The sequence below is a fragment of the Cetorhinus maximus genome, chromosome 23 (assembly GCF_964194155.1).
Source record: "Cetorhinus maximus chromosome 23, sCetMax3.hap1.1, whole genome shotgun sequence".
NCBI classification, from domain to species: Eukaryota; Metazoa; Chordata; class Chondrichthyes; order Lamniformes; family Cetorhinidae; genus Cetorhinus; species Cetorhinus maximus.
In genome coordinates, this window is record NC_135901.1 from 3,622,992 (window position 1) to 3,643,642 (window position 20,651).

General features: G+C 46.5%; 1 protein-coding gene and 1 long non-coding RNA gene across 2 annotated transcripts in view; one reads left to right on the plus strand and one right to left on the minus strand.

The window, feature by feature from the left end:
• The window catches only part of LOC144698139 (uncharacterized), a 212,690-nt gene that overhangs the window by 68,926 nt on the left and 123,113 nt on the right, over positions 1-20,651 (plus strand). The gene's annotated exons all lie outside the window — the stretch shown is intronic.
• Positions 2,426-5,087, minus strand: LOC144698129 (uncharacterized). The gene is made up of 2 exons (XM_078570073.1): positions 5,033-5,087; positions 2,426-3,639 (listed from the first exon to the last, which is right to left on the minus strand). The coding sequence occupies exon 2, from the start codon at positions 3,269-3,271 to the stop codon at positions 2,693-2,695; it is 579 nt and encodes a 192-aa protein (XP_078426199.1). The 5' UTR covers positions 3,272-3,639; positions 5,033-5,087; the 3' UTR covers positions 2,426-2,692.

The following is a 20,651-nucleotide window of genomic DNA, read 5'->3' on the forward strand; positions in this document are numbered from 1 at the left end:
TACCCCAACAATATCTTTACAGGGAAGAGTTACCACGAGATTGACACAAAAGCTTCTCGCTTCGGACTGCCACAGTTGCAAACAATTTTCTTCCGGTGAAATCCTGAGCATTCACTCGATGCTTATCACCCAACTTGTATCTCTCCCTGAAACACCCAAAAAACACATTCTGAACTCTTTGCTTCTTCAACTGCAAAGTGAACAAATGAGTTCCCTAAACTCTATCTTCCAGTAGCATCTCTGCTAAACTGATCAATTTACTGAGTTCTATTAGCTGATTATTCAGTTAACTACTGTCCCCAAGAGCCTCAGAATTTTTCTTATCAGAGAGCTTAAAATTCCTGTCCTCTCTCTCTGACACACTCTGAACACTCAATGACAGATGCGACCAAAGCAGATTCCATGGATTTCTCAACACCCCACCCAGACGTTTGTCACATTGTGAGCCAATCAATCCCACAGAAACTTTGTCTTTCTCATGAGGGTTTCTGATCTCCACATCTGAAGACCTTGCCTTGGAATTCTTTCCAAAAGTATTCCGACTCGGGCAGTTTCAACAATGGCCCACCTCACAGGGTTTTAATCTCTCCTTCTGAGATTCCTTTCCCCTGGATTCTCACGCACACTCAAGCATCACATTCCAAGCACAATTTCAGATCTTTGGCTGTGCCAAGCAGAACACCACTGCTTCAAAGAGGTACCCAACAGCCCACAGCATTGAGTCACCAACCTTCAGCTGCCTTCTCGGATCTTCAGGGCTTCTCTCAAGCCCAATTCACTATAAGTCTGCTCACTGCAGCTCCTTCTTTAACTCTGAACCTATTTCTCTGCTCCTTTCCTTTACCTCATTCAAGAGGATCTATTCCTGTCCCCTCTCTTCATTCCTTACCTGGAACTACCTTTTGGGACCTCTCCCTGGTTTGGGAGCTTCTCCCTGTCCCTGTCCCAAGTCCTGCTCCCTGGGACACCTCCAAGATAATGGTGTTCCGTTTCAGGTCATCTGACTTGCATTTCCAAACTGAACCAACAGAGGTGAGTTGAGGTTTCATCACACACCTTTTCAAATGTGTAATATAACTGAAGAAAAATGAAACTAAATAAGTTAGCATTGAAGTTTCAACCTTCTTAGACCAAAAAGAGTCAAAGAGGGTGGAGCTTCCCACAGCTTGTCAACTCCAGCTCATAATTTCAAGGCTGAAGCTTATCTTTAGGGAATCCAACTTTTCAGTGCCTTTGATAATTCTACAAGTAAATTGTGATTAATGCTACAAGGTTTAATTTAATCAGTAATTGTAATATTTCACTTTTCTCAGCACAGAAGCTGGCAGCATTTTAAATCCCAATTGTATGCTTCTCTTGTAGCTGGTGTATGGAGAAGATCATGTCCACTGTAGATCCGCCAGCACAGAAACTGCACTGTGCTTCTGGGTACACATGACCGCAGTGAAGGTCTTCCCTATGATACTAAGGAATGAGATACCCCTGTAGTTGTTGCAATCCCCTCTGTCACCATTGTTTTTGTATATTGTGATGAGTTTTGCATTATGCATATCTTGTGGAACAGATCCTACTTTTCAGAGAAGGAGGTGGTCACAATATCTGGGACTTCCTGTGCCTGAGCAGTTTGGTTAGAACACTATCCTTGCCGGGTGATTTACTGCTTGCTAAGCAATAATTGGCCTGTTCAAACTCAAATGATGCAGGTTCCTCATCCAACGCAACCATGATGGGAAGCTGCAGGAGAGTCAAATGGAGACTGAGAGATGTACGTCTCACAGGAGTACAGCTCACAGTAATGTTCAACCCAGTGGGATATCAGTTTACTTCTGTCAGTGAGTACGTCACCATCCGTGATTTCAGGGGTCAACTTTGGTGATGGTCGGACCAAGCACCCTCTTGATCCCATCATACATAGCACATACATTTCCACTGTCACAGGCAGTTTGGATTTCTTGATATAGGCTGATCCAGTGTTTATTTGCACAGTATCTCCCTGTCTTTTACATGACTGTCTTGACTACTTTCAAATTGTGCAGTGTTCTAGCTGTTGGGTTTATGTTGTGCATCAGGTAGGCTTTGCTTTTTGCTTCAATGACAGATGTCATCTCAGCTGAATAGGTCCTAAACCAGTCTTTGTTGAGGGTTCCACCTTTACCAAATGTTGCTGCTGCTGTGTCAGAAATGATTGAATCAGCGACTTCCAAACTTCATCAATATCAATGTTGATTGATGAAGCTTTTATTGATGTGCCTGTAAAATATTTACTGCTTTGTTTAATGTTCCTTATTAATTTAACCTCATTATGAAGGTGTCACTGAAGAATGTGCAAGTCAGTAAGAATTGTCAGCAAGGATTAATCAGCACTTTATAACAAGAGATGTAAAAAATGGAACCTTTCTGACACCAAATTATAGATTTATATAAATTAGGATTGAAGTAACAGTTCATAATTTTATTGTAAACTTGTTCTTGAGAAGAGTTCTTGTATTAAGGGGTAAGATCACAAATGGTGCTTTCAAAAGGGTCATTGCAGCCCCGAAAGTCAGTGACATCTCCAGAATATTAAACTCCAGCCAGTTATAAGGTTGTGAATATCAGCAAAAACAAACCTAATATTGTCGGACTATCAGTCCTGGGTGTGATTACCAGCAGCAATAACAGCAGAGTCAAACCCCTGTAATCACTTGTGAACTCACTCGTGTCTCAGCAGGTGTTGTGACTGAGTGAATCCCGCCCCACACAAGAAGCAGGTGAATGGTCTGTCCCCGGTGTGAACTCGCTGATGTGTCAGTAGTTGGGATGACCAAGGGAATCCCTTCCCACACACGGAGCAGGTGAACGGCTTCTCCCCGGTGTGAGTACGTTGGTGTTCATTGAGGTCGGTTGACTGCCTGAAACTCTTTCCACAGGAAGTACAGCTGAATGGATTCTCCTTTGTGTGCATTCGATGGTGTGACTGGAGGGTGAATACCTGAGTAAATCCCTTTCCACACACGAAGCAAGTGAATGGTCTCCCACCCATGTGAATCCGCTGGTGTTCAGTGAGGATGGATGAAGACTTGAACTTCTCTCCACAGGTTGTGCAGCTGAATGGCTTCTTCTCAGTGTGAACTCGCTGGTGTGACGGAAGGCCGGATGACCGAGTGAATCCCTTCCCACACACAGAACAGCTGAACAGCTTCTCCCGTGTGTGAATGCGCTGATGGATTTTCAGCCGGGATGAAGAATTGAATTCTTTTCCACAGTCCTCACATTTCCATGGTTTCTCCATAGTGCTGCTGTCTTTGTGTCTCTTAAGGTTTGAGGATCAGTTGAAGCCTTGTCCAGACACACTGAACACATGTACAGTTTATCCCCACTGTGAATGGTGTGAAGTTTTTTCAGGCTGTGTAACTGGTTAAAGCACTTTCCACAGTCAGTTTACTGGAACACTCTCACTCAGGTGAATGTGTGTCTTGGTGATTTTCCAGTCACACTGATGTTTGAAACATTTCCACACAGACTGAACAGGCAAACATTTCTCCATCCACATTGAAAGGCTGATGATCTTCAGGTCCTGATGAATTGAGTGACTCTATCAGTTTATGCTGTGATGTTCGGTTTGAGCCTCCTGTCTGTAAATCCACCCGTTCTAATATCCTAGAAAAGGATTTACAAAACTCATCACTGTAAATACAGGACAGAAATTCTGAACAGACAAGTCTTGTTTCTATGGAACATGTTTTCCCCTCATGTTCCTGCAAATCCTCATCCCACACACTCTCCCTCCTACCGTGCTGAAATCCAAATCCCAGAGTGACCAACCTTACTGTATTTTACAGAATTGTCCCCTATTTGAGAGTCAGTTATTCTGGTCTTCCTGGTGCCGGAACTCCGTTTTGTCCCTTAAATTGGACCGGTCAATGGGACTAGCGGAATAATATTTCGGCACAGACTAGAAGGGCCGAATGGCCTATTTTTCTGTGCTGTAGTGTTCTATGGTTCTGGTCGCTCTCCATACAGAACCCTGTCCCCCACTGTTTCTGTGCTCCAACAGCTCTGGCAGCCAATTCACCGCATCACCCCCCACCTCAGGCAACACCCCACCCAACAAACCCCCACTCACTCGTATGGACTCCCAAGGCAGGCTGTCCCTCAATTTTCTTCCTGTGATATGGTCATCCTGCCAAACCCTCCATACCATATCCACCATTCCTTTCCTCACTCCCAGTTTTATCTCTCTGTCTACTCTGGCTGGGTTCTGTTCTCAAATACCTGTGTGGAAAGTGAGAATATAATCGATGAATCAATCATTTTCTCTCCTGGTCACTGGGCCCCTGAAGCCCCGCCCACTTACTGTTGCTTCAGCAAGAAAGTAAAAGACCCGGAGCAACAAACGCGGGTCCTGCAGGTTCTTATTGGGAGTTTGGGGCCTCCAGCGGGTGTTTCTGAATCCTCCCCGCCCACCTCCCAGGGTTTCCTTCCTTCCCACAGATCAGATTCCTCATTGATTTGAGCCCAAAGTGTAACCTCTTATTTATTGTCCCCCCCTCCCCCATCCTCTGATGTGAACCATCCTCCACTCGCTGACCCAGGATGGCGGCCGTTAACCTGGGCCTGTTCCCGGGAGGGAGAAGCCCCGCAGCTGCAAACCAGGCGCTGATAATTATTCATAACGGTCACTCCAGCTCACAATGCCCGGGCAGTGATTGACGGCAGGTACGGACCAATAGGAATAGGGGATGGGGCTGTAGGACCGAACGAGAGCGGTTGGTCCTCCAATCGGACTGAATGGGGGGGGCGGGGCTGAGCCCATAACTCCATCATCCCTCATTGTCTCCGCAGGCGCCCCGGCTGCGCACTGTCCCCGATAAAGGTGGCGGCCGTTAACCCGGGCCTGTCTCGGAGAAAAGCCCGAGAAGCTGTCGCCCTTTCAAATACTGTGCCCAAGCTTCGTATTCTGGGCTGGAGGCTTCCACGAGGTGTTTATGAAGCCTTCCAACACACCCGCCGGCTCCTTTCCTCCCTCCTGACCCACCCGGCGGTAAGTCACCAGCTGAGAATTTCCACACAGCCGCTTCAGTCATCCGCCATCGTCGGCAATGCGCATGCTCCAGCTCACAATGCCCATCATCAATAGGTAGATGGGGCAGGGTTCGAGGACCGAGAGGGAGCGGCTGGTCCTCCAACCAATCGGAATGAATGAGGGGCGGGGCTGAGCCCGGATCTCCCTCATTGGCTGAAACTCTGCATCATTTTGAAAGATTTGTCTCAAACTCCAGGAGAAAACTGGACCTTTCTGTTTGTGGCTTAAAACAGATGAAACCCTGTGGGTGTGGAGCAAATATTTCAACATTTGTTACTGAAATGTGGGAACATGATGAAACAATGGACACACAATTCAAGGGCTGACTTTGAGGAATAACTGGGCAGACAGGGAATGTCACCATTGGAACAAGGAGAGTCTCTGGGACTTGATCGGCCCAGACCTGCTAGAAGTGTACGAGAGTATGCTCCTGGCCGGCAGCATGTCAGAATCCATGAGGAAAGGCATCATCACCCTCATCTACAAGCACAAGGGGGAAAGGGAGGAAATTAGAAATTGGCGACCCATTTCACTGTTGAATATGGACTATAAGATTCTGTCCAAGGTCATCGCCAACCGGGTCAAATCCGCTCTGGAATTGGTGATTCACCCTGACCAGACCTGCTCTGTGCCAGGCAGGAAGATCTCTGACAGCCTGGCGCTGCTCAGGGATACGATTGCCTATGTACAGGACAGGGGTGTGGATACCTGCCTCATCAGCTTGGACCAGGAGAAGGCCTTTGACAGAATATCGCACACCTACATGGGGGATGTGCTCTCCAAAATGGGCTTTGGGGAGGGAATTCGAAATTGGATCCAACTGCTCTACACTAACATCAGTAGCGCAGTCTCAATCAATGGGTGGGAAACAGATAGCTTTCCGATTAAATCTGGAGTCAGGCAGGGCTGCCCTCTCTCGCCTGTCCTTTTTGTGTGCTGCATAGAACCCTTTGCCGAGTCCATCAGGAAGGATCCGGGCATAAGAGGAGTGACGATCCCAGGCAGTGGAGGCACTCAGGTAAAAGCCTCCCTGTACATGGACGACGTCGCCGTCTTCTGCTCGGATCCGCTGTCGGTGCGCAGACTGATGCACGTCTGCGACCAGTTCGAACTGGCCTCGGGAGCCAAGGTAAATCGTGGGAAGAGCGAGGCCATGTTCTTTGGGAACTGGGCTGACCGATCCTTTGTCCCCTTCACTGTCAGGGCTGACGGCCTGAAGGTGCTGGGGATATGGTTCGGAGGGACCGGGGCATGCGTTAGAAACTGGAAGGAGCGAGTGGCTATGGTGAAAAGGAAACTGGGCATGTGGGAGCGACGCTCCCTCTCCATTGCGGGTAAGAACCTGGTCATCAGGTGTGAGGTACTCTCGCTGTTGCTGTACGTGGTGCAGGTCTGGCCCATTCCACACTCCTGCGCGATGGCGATCACTCGAGCCATCTTCCGCTTTATCTGGAGGTCGAAAATGGATCGTGTCTGCAGGGACGCGATGTACAAGCCTCTAGATAAAGGGGGAAAAAACGTGCCCAACATCGCCCTCATACTGATGGCCACCTTTGTGTGCGGCTGCATCAAGCGGTGCGTAGACCCTCAGTACGCAAACACCAAGTGTCACTACGTGCTGAGGTTCTACCTGTCCCCGGTGTTGCGAAGGATGGGTCTGGCCACGCTGCCGCGGAACGCTCCAAGTAGTTGGACCGTGCCGTACCACCTGTCCCTGGTGGAAAAATTTATGCAGAAAAACACCTTTGACCACAAGTCCATCAGGCAGTGGTCAGCACGTAACGTCCTAGAGGCCCTGAGGGATAAGGAGAGGGTGGACCCTGTGGGATGGTTCCCCGAGCAGACTGTCAAAGTCATTTGGCAGAATGCCTCATCGCCAGAACTTTCCAACAAGCACCAAGACGTAGCTTGGCTGGTGGTGAGAAAGGCCCTCCCCGTCAGATCCTTCCTACACGCCAGGAGTCTCACCCCCTCTGCACGATGCCCTCGAGGTGGCTGTGGTGGGGAAGAGACCGTTGTTCACCTCCTTGTGGATTGTGCCTTTGCAAAGAAAGTCTGGAGAGAGATGCAGTGGTTGCTGTCGAGGTTCATCCCGAGCAGTTCTGTGACACAGGACTCTGTGCTCTACGGGCTGTTCCCAGGGACACACACCGAGACAAACATCAACTGCAGCTGGAGGATCATCAACTCGGTGAAAGACGCGCTTTGGTCTGCCCGAAACTTGTTGGTCTTCCAGCACAAAGATTTGTCCCCGACCGATTGTTGCGGACTGGCACAATCCAAAGTCCAGGACTACGTGCTGAGGGACGCACTAAAGCTTGGGGCAGCTGCCGCAAAGGCGCAATGGGGAAGGGTCGCTGTCTAAGACCTTTCTACCACAGCGCACCGAGAGACTGGGAACTGTTTAGAGCCCCTCGGGCTGTACAGATCAAAATGAAAGGCTGTAAATGACTGTAATATTGTTTGTACTGATGCACCTGGTGATACATTTTGTAAAAGTTTAACCTGGATTGTACCCTTGTAATGTTGTTTTTGAAATGGTTTTGAATGTGATTGAAGATTTTTATGAATAAAGTATATTTTTACAAAAAAAAAAAAACAAGGAGAGTCTCTGGTTTCAATAAATGAACTGGAAGAAGGGTTAGGATAGGTTAGGGAGAAGGTGCTGCATAGAACCCTTTGCCGAGTCCATCAGGAAGGATCCGGGCATAAGAGGAGTGACGATCCCAGGCAGTGGAGGCACTCAGGTAAAAGCCTCCCTGTACATGGACGACGTCGCCGTCTTCTGCTCGGATCCGCTGTCGGTGCGCAGACTGATGCACGTCTGCGACCAGTTCGAACTGGCCTCGGGAGCCAAGGTAAATCGTGGGAAGAGCGAGGCCATGTTCTTTGGGAACTGGGCTGACAGATCCTTTGTCCCCTTCACTGTCAGGGCTGACGGCCTGAAGGTGCTGGGGATATGGTTCGGAGGGACCGGGGCATGCGTTAGAAACTGGAAGGAGCGAGTGGCTATGGTGAAAAGGAAACTGGGCATGTGGGAGCGACGCTCCCTCTCCATTGCGGGTAAGAACCTGGTCATCAGGTGTGAGGTACTCTCGCTGTTGCTGTACGTGGCGCAGGTCTGGCCCATTCCACACTCCTGCGCGATGGCGATCACTCGAGCCATCTTCCGCTTTATCTGGAGGTCGAAAATGGATCGTGTCTGCAGGGACGCGATGTACAAGCCTCTAGATAAAGGGGGAAAAAACGTGCCCAACATCGCCCTCATACTGATGGCCACCTTTGTGTGCGGCTGCATCAAGCGGTGCGTAGACCCTCAGTACGCAAACACCAAGTGTCACTACGTGCTGAGGTTCTACCTGTCCCCGGTGTTGCGAAGGATGGGTCTGGCCACGCTGCCGCGGAATGCTCCAAGTAGTTGGACCGTGCCGTACCACCTGTCCCTGGTGGAAAAATTTATGCAGAAAAACACCTTTGACCACAAGTCCATCAGGCAGTGGTCAGCACGTAACGTCCTAGAGGCCCTGAGGGATAAGGAGAGGGTGGACCCTGTGGGATGGTTCCCCGAGCAGACTGTCAAAGTCATTTGGCAGAATGCCTCATCGCCAGAACTTTCCAACAAGCACCAAGACGTAGCTTGGCTGGTGGTGAGAAAGGCCCTCCCCGTCAGATCCTTCCTACACGCCAGGAGTCTCACCCCCTCTGCACGATGCCCTCGAGGTGGCTGTGGTGGGGAAGAGACCGTTGTTCACCTCCTTGTGGATTGTGCCTTTGCAAAGAAAGTCTGGAGAGAGATGCAGTGGTTGCTGTCGAGGTTCATCCCGAGCAGTTCTGTGACACAGGACTCTGTGCTCTACGGGCTGTTCCCAGGGACACACACCGAGACAAACATCGACTGCAGCTGGAGGATCATCAACTCAGTGAAAGAGGCGCTTTGGTCTGCCCGAAACTTGTTGGTCTTCCAGCACAAAGAGTTGCCCCCGACCGATTGTTGCGGACTGGCACAATCCAAAGTCCAGGACTACGTGCTGAGGGATGCACTAAAGCTTGGGGCAGCTGCCGCAAAGGCGCAATGGGGAAGGGTCGCTGTCTAAGACCTTTCTACCACAGCGCACCGAGAGACTGGGAACTGTTTAGAGCCCCTCGGGCTGTACAGATCAAAATGAAAGGCTGTAAATGATTGTAATATTGTTTGTACTGATGCACCTGGTGATACATTTTGTAAAAGTTTAACCTGGATTGTACCCTTGAAATGTTGTTTTTGAAATGGTTTTGAATGTGATTGAAGATTTTTTATGAATAAAGTATATTTTTACAAAAAAAAAAAAAAGGTTAGGGAGAAGGTTAATACTGTCATCATTCAGAACAACAAAGAATATAAAGGAAGAACTGATTTCAAAGACAAACTCTTGTATTATGTATGGATGAGATATGCTGAATAAGTTTAAAAGGGGTTTTCTATATTAGACAAAATCTAGAACTCAGATGAGGATATGGATTGGTGTTCGGTGGGAAGATCTGGATCAGTGTTTTACTCCAGGAAGCCTTAAAGTCAGGGTGACAGTATTTCAGAACAGATTTCTGTGATAGCAGCAATCCCATTGCTAACTGTCAGTATGACCAATGGAAGTATTTAAAGTGGAGACCAGAGGGGTGCTTAAGGATGATGTACACAAGGAATTTGTGAACTATCTGAGGATAACAGTGTGCGGAAAGGAAGGGATGTGGAAAGGAGCAGACATTTCATGTTGTTCCAGGCGAAGTGGGTCCTAGTTGTGTCAGAGTCAGGTTTTACACAGCACAAGGTCAGCCTGTGGTTTCACCCTGGATGAAGAATCTCTGAATGGTACCATTCAAATCACTCGATGGGATTCTCTGAGAACCAACATCGTCTGCTCAAAGAGAGGAAGGTTTTGTGTTACAGCTAATGAGAAGCAGCATACACACTCAGAGACCTACATACAAAGACCCATATGCTCTCTCACACACAAGCACACACATCCACATGTACACAAACTAACACACACAGCCATCCTCCCCCCACCCACCCCCGCACATTCTCACATGGAACAGGTCCTGTGCCATTGGATGGACACTTGCCACCCTGAATAAAACTGGGGATAAAGTATTGATGTCTGTAAGGGCCATAATATTAGATAAATCCAAGTAAATATTACTCTTGACTCCCTTGTAGATCAAAAATCTGTCTAACTCAGCCTTGAATATATTCAATGACCTGGCCTCTACTGCTCTCTGGGGTAGAGAATTCCAAAGACTGACGACCCCCTGAGAGAAGAAATTCCTCCTCATCTCTGTCTTAAATGGGAGACTCCTTAGTTTTAAACTGTGTCCCCTAGCTCTAGATTTCTTCATGATGGGAAACATCTGCTCAGTATCTACACTGTCATCCCCCCCAGAATCTTCTTTGTTTCAGTAAGTTCACCTCTCATTCTTCTGAATCCCAACAAGTATGGGTGCAACCTGTTCAACCTTTCCTCATAAGACAACCCCTTCATCTTAGGAGTTGGCCTAATGAACCTTCTCTGAACTGATTCCAATGTTAGTATATCATTCCCTAAGTAAGAAGACCAAAACTGTACAAGTGCTCCAGCTGCTGTCTCACCAATGCCCTGTGTAGTTGTAGCAAGTTCCCTACTCCACCCCCTTCCAATAAAGGCCAACACTCCATTTGTCTTCCTCATTACTTGCTGAACCTTCATGCTAATTTTTCATGATTCATGTACAAGAACACATGAGGGAGTGGTAGAGGCAGGAACCCTCACAACATTTATGAAGTATTTAGATGACCACTTGAAATGCCATAGCATACAGGGCAATGGGTCAAGTCCTGGAAAATGGCCAGCACAATCACAATGGGCCCAAGGGCCTGTTTCTGTGCTGTATAAGTCTATGACTCTATGACTATGACTCTATGACACCCAGATCCTTCTGTACTGCAGCATTGTGCAGTCTCTCACCTTTTAAATAATTTTCTACTTTTATATTCTTCCCGCCAAAGTGGGAAAGCTCCCATTTTCCCACATGATGCTCCATCTGCCAAATTTTTGTCCATTCAGGTAACCTATCCATGTCCTTCTGCAGACTCTTGGTATCCTCCTCACAACTTGCTTTGTATCATCAGTGATTTTGGCTACAATACAGTCAGTTCCTTCATCCAAGTCATTATTAGAGCCGGCTGCTTTTGTCTTCTTCAATTGTGGGTGATATTGGTCCCCATTCTCCTGGACACTGAATCCATCTTGTTCTAAACTGGGTTCAATGTCAGACAGTTCAGGGAGTCAGGAATCATTCACCCCTAGACCTACACTGACAGACAAAACTGCAGACAGTTCTCAGTAAGGATTCCTCTGGTTCCTCACTTTAGTCAGTTGTCTGGACCATTAGTCAGGATACTGAAACCCACCTTTCTTACAGTCCACTCCTGGAGGCCCCATCCCTGAGCCTACAATCTTCAGCAGGGTCAGTGGTGGAGTTCCACAGCGGGAGTGATCTCAGAGTAACTATCAGGAATGCACCCTTGGGGATGTTCCAAGGCATATGGTTTTAGTTATCCTGGTGTCTTACACACACACACACATTAATAAAACAGGGAGTTTCTGAAAACACGCTGCAGGTCCTCCTTTATTTGGAGATCAAATGTCTGCTGTATGATTGTCCCAGAAGTTAACAGGCTTCTGTGAATCCTCCAGTTAGATGTTCCCAGTTTTAAATTGGTTTATTTTAAATGTTTTAACACCAGCTTTAAAGTGCTAGATTCAGGACTGCCACAAAAACACATTAAATCTCCATGGAATAATTACCACAGTCATTCTCTTAAACTTAAACCTGCTATTTCACTTTTAGTCAGAAACAGATCACAACTTTACACCAATCTCTGATTTGACAGCACATTTCCAGCATTCACCGTTGTTCTTCCTGACTCTAAACACAGTTGTGAAGGAGCCTTCTGTTCCGTGTCTAGGAGCTCTGAACCATTGAAGACAGCGGCTGGGACACATTTCTTACATACCCCAGGATTAACCCACATGGGGACTTTGTCGTCAGTGAAGAGAGATGAGAAAGACCCTGTCAGTGTGACCCTGAAGGACTGTGTCCAGGCTGAAGTTCTGTTCCTGCCGTATGATCTTACCCTAGCTTGTCCTTTCTGAGTTCCAGCCAGGTGATGTTAAACACTCAGGTGGGAAAGACAAAAATCTACAACATGTTGAAAACAAAGCTGTTTTATTTCACATTTATCCAGAATATTAAACTCCAGTCCAATTAGCGAGGTTATTAACATCATCAGAAACAAGCTCCAACTGTCAGAGTAAAAGCATCAGAAAGTTCTGGTACAGAAAAAGGCCATTTGGCCCATCGTGTCTGAACTGGCTGAAATAAAGCTATTCAGCCAATCCCACTTTGCAGATCTTAGTTTGTCACCCTGTATGTTCCAGTAATTCAACTGCATATCCAAGTCTTTCTGTTAAATGCAATGAGGGTTTCTGCCTGTACGACCCAATCAGATAGTGAGTTCCAGACTTGCACCACCCATTGGCTGAAATGATTTCTCCCTCCCCCTCTCATTCCTTCTGCCAATTATTTTAATTCTAAACTATACCCTCCCTCTGGTTATTGATCTCTCTGCTAAGAGAAAAAGGTCCTTCCTGTCCACTCATTCTGGGCCCCTCATAATTTCATACACATCAATTAAATCTCCCCTCAGCCACAGAAAATAACCCCAGCTTATCCAATCTTTCCTCATAGTTGAATTTCTTCAATCCTGTAAATCATAAATCTCCTCTGTACCCTCTCTGGTGTGAGAATATCCTTCCTGTAATGCAGTGTCAGAGCTGTACTCAGTACTCTAGCTGTGCTCTAACTAGTGTTTTGCACGATTCCAGCATAATCTCCCTGCTTGTATATTCTAGACTTCAGCCAAGAAAGGAAAATGTCCCAAATGCCTTCTTGACCACCTGGTCTACCTGTCCAACCACCTTCAGGGATCTGTGGATATGCACTCCAAGGTCCCTCTGTTCCTCTACACTTCTCAGCATTAACCCATTAATTGTTCATTCCCTTGTCTTGTTTGCCCTCCCAAATTCATTATCTCACACTGCTCCAGATTGAATTTCATTTGCCATTTTCCTGTCCATCTGACCAGTCCATTGATATCTTCCTGCAGTCTAAGGCTTTCTTCCTCATTGTTAAACACATAAACAACTTCAGGATCACCTGCAAACTTCTTACTCATGATCCCCACATTTAAGTCTAAATGATTGCTATAAACCACAAAACTGTGGAGCCCCACTGGAAACAGGCATCCAGACATGATTCAGCACTGGATGTGATTAACAGCAGCAATAACAGCAGAATCCAACCCCCACTGTCGCATGTGAACTTGCTGGCATCTCAGCAGGTTGTTTGACTGAGCGAATCCCTTCCCACACACGGAGCAGGTGAACGGCCTCTCCCCTGTGTGAACACGCTGGTGTGTCAGCAGATTCTGTTTACTTTTAAATCTCTTTTCACAGTCAGAACATTTAAAAGGTCTCTGATCAGTGTGAACAAGCTGGTGTGTAGTGAGATGGGATGACTGAGTGAATCTGTTCCTGCACAAGGGGCAAGTGTATGGTCTCTCCCCAGAATGAAATCGCTGATGCTTCAGAAGGTTGGATGAATCAATGAATTCCTGCCCATACTCAGAGCAGGTGAACGGCCTCTCCCCAGTGTGAACTCGATGGTGTCTCACCAGGTGGGCTAACCGAGTGAATCCCTTCCCACAGATAGAGCAGGTGAATGGCCTCTCCCCAGTGTGAATGTGTTGATGTTTCAGAAGATCCTTTTTGCTTTTAAATTTTTTCTCACAGTCAGAACAATGGAACGGTCTCTGATCAGTGTGAACAAATTGGTGTGTCAGAAGGTGGGATGAACAAGTGAATCCCTTCCCACACACGGAGCAGGTGAATGGTCTCTCCCCAGTCAGAGTGCGTTGGTGGTTCAGTAAATCCTTTTTACTTTTAAAGCTCTTCTCACAGTCAGAACATTTAAAAGGTCTCTTATCAGTGTGAACAAGTTGGTGTGTCAGGAGGTGGGATGACTGAGTGAATCTCTTCCCACACACTGCACAGGTGAATGGCCTCTCCCCAGTGTGAGAGCGTTGGTATATCAGTAGATCCTTTCTGCTTTTAAAGCTCTTCTCACAGTCAGAACATTTAAATGGTCTTTGATCAGAGTGAACCTGCTGGTGAGTCCGGAGGGTTGATAATGCATTAAATCCCTTCCCGCATTCAAGGCAGGTGAATGGCCTGCCACCAGTATGAACATGCTGGTGTGTGTGGAGGCTGGATGACTGAGTGAATCCTTTTCCACACACAGAGCAGGTGAACGGCCTCTCCCCAGTGTGAATACGTCGATGAGTTTCCAACTCAGATGGGTAATTGAATCCCTTCCCACAGTCCCCACATTTCCATGGTTTCTCCATGGTGTGGGTGTCCTTGTTTCTCTCCAGGTTTGACAATCAGTTGAAGCCTCATCCACACACAGAACACGTGTACAGTCTCTCCCTGCTGTGAATGGTGCACTTTTTTTTCAGGCTGGTTAAAACTCTTTCCAATCATTGCACTGGAACACTCTCACTCATGTGTGTATGTCTCAGTGCTATTCCAGTCACAACGTTGTTTAAAATCTTTCCTTACAGACAGACATTTCTTCTTCCAAATTCAAAGGCCGATGATATTCAGGTTCTGATGAATCGAGTGACTCTATCAGATCTTGACATGATGTTTGGTTTGAATTTCCCATCTGCAAATCCAACCCTCTGAATGCCCTGTAAAAGGAGTTTACATTAAAATACTCAGAATATTCAAAAAGCAAAGGCCATTCTGTCCAACGACTACGCTGGTTTTTATACACCACATGCTTCTCCTCCCATTCCATGCACCTCATCTCATCCTTTCAGCTTATCTTTCTATTCCCATTTCCCTCACGTACTCATCTAGTTTCCTTTCAAAATTATCTCAATGGTTTCCTATGAGTTTCACATTGTAATCACTCTCAAGAAATTTCAAGTGAAAACATTCTCTCCATATCTACCGCGTCCAACCCATTGATCATTGTGAAGACCTCTATCAACTCACTGCTAACTCTTCCATTTTCTAAAGGAAAAAGAAAGCTCCACCCTTTTCAATCTTTCATAACAGAAATATTTGTTCTGGTTTACAAAACTCATCACTGTCAATCCAGGATAGAAATTGAGAAGAGACAAACATCTCTCTTGGTTTTAGTTTGCTGGGTGTAAATCCTCCCCTTCTAACCCCCTGTAAAAGGAGTTTCCAAAATCCATCCCTGTCAGTCTAGGATAGAAATGAACACCATTCTCTCCTCCTGCTGTCAGGGACAGGGATTACTGCGCATGCGTACTGCTGCACATTGACCCTAGAAAGATGGCGGCCGTTCATTCGGGCCTGTGACCGGAGGAGGTCGGCAGCTTTGCTCGATTTGGTGCAAACGCGGATCCGGCAGCTTCTCATTCGGGTTTAGAGGCCGATACCTAGCGTTTATGAAGCATCCAGTCCATTCTCCGGCTCCATTCCTCTCCTCAGTTACGCTGTTTCTCACCTTGTCCCCCCATCCTTCCTCCTTCAACTCCCGCAAGCCCCAGTCTTCAGTCACAACGACATTGCGCCTGCGCGCAGGGCGCCAGCCTGATGGATGATCAGGTGGCACCCTTCCTTCATTTCGATTGGTTGGAGGACCACCAGATAGTCCCGCTCAGTCTTCCAGTCCCGCCCACTCTTCCTATTGGTCCGGAGCTGCCGTTAATCACCCGGGCATTGTGACGGTTTCAAACGCTGAGAGCGGCCACAGACTCAAGCCTGACTTGATGACTCTTGGCAGCATTTTCTGTTCGGGAATTAGAGCTAGAGATGGAGTGTCTACGGAGAGGGAAACAGAGTAAATGTTTCAGGTCGCTAAATTTTTATCCAAGCTGGAAGAATTTAGAGATTTAGTTGTTTTCCAGCATGTACGGAGTCAGGGAAATGAGAAGGGGAAAGGAGAAAAGAACAAACGGTCTTGTGATAGGATGGAAGGCTGGAGTGATTAAATGACAAAGCGGATGATGCAAGGCAACACTGGGTGATAAGGAGACAAGTAAATAAACTAATGGGACAAGTGAAGAGACAAAAGACAGGTCCAGATGAGATATGAATGATAACAGCAGAACAATTACAAGCACCTACTGTCTGAAAAAATGGGAGTGGTGGTTATGATCCAAAATTGTTGAAATTAATGTTGAGTCCAGAAGGTTGCAAAGTGTCTAATCAATGATGAGCACTGTTCCTCGAGTTTCCTTTGAGATTTATTGGAACAGTGCAGGAGGCTGAGGACAGAGAGGTCAGAACTGAAGTGAGGCAGAGAACTAAAATAGTAAATGATCAGAAGCTCAGTATCACGTTTGCAAACTGAATGGTGATGTTCCACAAAGCAGTCACTCAATTTAATTTAATCTCCTCAGTGTAGGAGAGATGGCATCATGAGTAATGAAAACACGATGCTAAATTGCAACAAGTACAAGGAAATCACTGTGCCACCGGAAAGCGTATTGAGAGCTGGGAATGTAGGAAGGGAGGAGATGAAAGGGTGGGTGCAGCATCTGCTGTGCTCACACGGAAATGATACAAAATGATGTTCATAAGAAGACCAGAAATAGGAGCAGCAGGAGAACGTATGGCCACTACACCATTAAATGCTCTTCCTCCTTAACTCCACTTCTCCTCCCTATCTCCAAACCATTGATTCCCCAGTATCTAAACGTTCATGGATTTGCATCTGGAATATATTCAAGACAGAGAATAATTTGCAAGTGCTCCTGATCACTGCTCGGCAATCATATTAACTGAACTTTAGTCTGGCCTAGTGTCACAGCACTGAAATCTTGTCTTTCTCTGACATGTTATTCTTAATGTCATAATTGACAGATTAAGAGTAAAACAGCCACCGTTTCACTGTAAGGAGAAGAGACAACTTTGTAATTACTCCAGTCTGGCTCATTAGATCTGGTTATTCCATCCCATTTTATATTCATCTCATGGGAAAATGAGTAAAATACTGAAACATACGCGCTTTTGGGGACAATGGTGAGTTTGCTGCTCAGATTAGCTTAGGTCTCCATATTATAAGATAGAACTAAAAGGACTGGAGAAGATGCAAGAAAAAAATACTAGAATGATGCCAGAACTGGCAGGTGACACCCATTAAGAAAGACGGGACAGGCTGTAAATGTTTTCTCTAGAAAAGAGAATGAAGGATGACCTGATCCTTTAAGACTATGAAAGGGTTTGACAGGGTAGACAAGTGGCAGATGTTTCCACTTGCAGACAGAATGAGAATAAATATCATTTAGTCGCTAATAAATTTAATATGCAATTCCAGAGCAACATTTTAAACCAGAGATTAAAAACAGAAAACATTGGAAATACTCAGCAGATCTGTGGATGGAAACAGAAGATTAATATTTAAATCTGTGCACAGATGCAGTCCAGTTCTGATGAAAGATCATGGGCCTGAAATGTAAACTGTTTCTCTCTTCACAAATGCTACCAGAATTGCTGAGTATTTCCAAAATTTTCTGTTTTTAATTAAGATTTGAAGCATCCACAGTATTTTGCTTTTCTTTAACTGGAAAATGCTGAAATGAACTCCATGTGACATCAAGAAAGAGCTAAAGACACTGGATACTGCAAAGGCTATGGGCCCAAACAATATTCCAGCAATAGTACTAAAGACTTGTGCTCCAGAACGTTCCACGTCCCTAGCCAAGCTGTTCCAGTACAGCTACAACACTGGCATCCATCTGGCAATGAGGAAAATTCCCCAGGTATTTCCTGTACACAAAATGCAGGACAAATCGAACCCATCCAATTACTGCCCCATCAGTCTCCGGCCCCAATAATCTGGTCATTGACGCCCAGTTTGGGTTCCGCCAGGGCCACTCAGCTCCTGACCACATTACAGCCCTGGTTCAATCAATGCCAAAAGAGCTGAACTCCTGAGGTGAGGTGAGAGTGACTGCCCTTGACAGCACGGCCGCATTTGACCGAGTGTGGTATTAGGTAGCCCTGGTGAAACTGGAGTCAATGGGAATCAGGGAAACCTCTCTGATGGTTGGAGGCATACCTAGCACAAAGGAAGATGGTTATGGTTGTTGGAGGTCAGTCATCTTAGCTCCAGGACATCACTGCCGATTGGGCCTCGGACACTACCTCAATTGCTACATCAATGACCTTCCTTCCATCACAAGGTCAGAAATGGGGAGGTTCACTGATGACTGCACAGTGTTCAGCATCATTTGCGACTCCTCAGATATTGAAGCAGTCAATGTTCAAATGGAGAAAGACCTGGACAATATCCAAGCTTGACTGACAAGTGGGAAGTAACATTTGCAACACAAGTGCTAGGCAATTACCATCTCCAACAAGAGAGAATCTAACCATCACCCCTTTACATTCAATGGCATTACCATTGCTGAATCCCCCACTATCAACATCCTGGGGGTTACCATTGACCAGGAACTGAACAAGATTAGCCATATAAATACTGTGGCTACAAGAGCAGGTCAGAGGCTAGGAATCCTGTGGCAATAACTCACCTCCTGACTTCATCATCTACAAGACACAAGTCAGGAGTGTGATGGAATACTCTCCACTTGCCTGGATTAGTGCAGCTCCCACAACACTCAAGAAGCTCAACGCCATCCAGGACAAAGCAGCCCACTTGACTGGCACCCCATCCACAAACATTCACTCCCTCCACCACTGACGCACAGTAGCAGAAGTGTGTACCATCTACAAGATGCACTGCAAGAACTCACCTTAGACAGCACCTTCTAAACCCAAGACCACTACCATCTAAAAGGGCAAGGACAGCAGATCCCTGGGAAACACCACCACCTGGAACTTCCCATCCAAGCCACTCACCATCCTGACTTGGAAATATACTGCCGTTCCTTTGCTGTCGCTGGGTCAAAATCCTGGAACTCCCTCCCTAACAGCACTGTGGGTGTACCTACACCACATGGACTGCAGTGGTTCAAGAAGCTAGATTACCACCACCTTCTCAAGGGCAATTAGGGATGGACAATAAATGCTGGCCTAGCCAGCGACGCCCACATCCCTTGAATGAATTTTAAAAAAGATTGTGAAACTAACCACCAGAAGGATTTGTGATTCCCGCCTGAGCTGGAAATTCTTAGATAAAACCTCACCGTGCAAAGATAATTTGAAAGCTGAATGTGGAAAAGGATTTACTCAGTCATCCCACTTACTGACGCAACAGCACGTTCACATTTGAGGGAGGAGAATCAGACTCATTGTGTGTGCAAAGGCATTCACTCAATTTGCCCCCTGGTTAACACTCCAACTTTAGAAACCCAACACTTTTGATCTACGACTAGTCCATTCTTATTCGGGAGGGATAGTTTAACCCTTATGTCTATGGAAAAAAGATCACTTGTTCACCCCACCTACTGAGACTCCAGTGAGTCCACATCTAACTGTAGGGGTTTGTTCTGCTGTTAATCACACCCAGGACAGAACTATGGTGGAAGACACGTGCTCTTTAGTTGCTGTATCAATTGATTTAGTAAATTTGTAACTTGGACAAATGGCTCCAATTGTAATCGGAATTCTGATCGCAAATCACAATGTTCTACTAAAAAAAATGTATGATCACAATGGCGTCGCTCTGACCCAGCATTCACTGCGGGTAAGAATGTGCCCTATCCACACGACCGGCGCGCCTTGCGCAGGCGCAGTTTCCCGCTGAGAGTAGAGCATGCGCAGTGCAGACTGTCAATGGCGCTGCAAGGAACGGGGAAGAAACAATCGAGTGCAGTTGAGTAATGGAGTCGGTGGGTGAGCGGGGAGGATTAGAGCCAGCGGAATGGGCGGGGGGGCTTCATAAATACTACGCGGAGGCTTCGAACCCCGAGTAAAAAGTTACCGGTCCCGCATTAGCACCGAAAGGTCTATGAGCTGCGGGGCGCCTTCCGTTCACAGGCCCGGTACAGCAGGGCGCATGCGCTGTGATCCTGGATTAGGAGACAGGCAAAGAGTGGGTTGCCACCTTCCAGGATTGGACTGGAGTTTCCAGGAGCTGAAGCTCAATCTCCAGGACATTGCTGTGTGCAGCACTGGAGAAATATCTTAAGGGCATTAAAAAGATTGTTTTAATTTGTAATTTTCTTTGAATGTTTCTCTTTATTAAAATATTGAAAGTGGGACAAATCATCATCCAATTGCGTCACGAGACATTTTGCTTTCCAATTGGCCTGAGAAGGCAGTGTGTCACAAGGAAGGATGTGTTGGCCGACTCATGGCTGGAGCATAGGGACAAGTCATGTGATGGAACCTCCATTTAATCAGAGTTGGCAACCCTAGAGGAGAGAATATTGTGAATTTCTGTCCTAGACTGACAGTGATGGTTTCTGTAAACTTTACAGGGCACTGGAATTGGAGGATTGATAGACGGGAAACTCAAACCAAACATCACAACAAGATCTGACAGATTCACTCGATTCATCAGAAAC

What these genes read in the sequence shown, in the direction of transcription:
- LOC144698129 (XM_078570073.1), bottom strand. Translation starts at nt 3,271, where the DNA reads ATGGAGAAACCATGGAAATGTGAGGACTGTGGAAAAGAATTCAATTCT.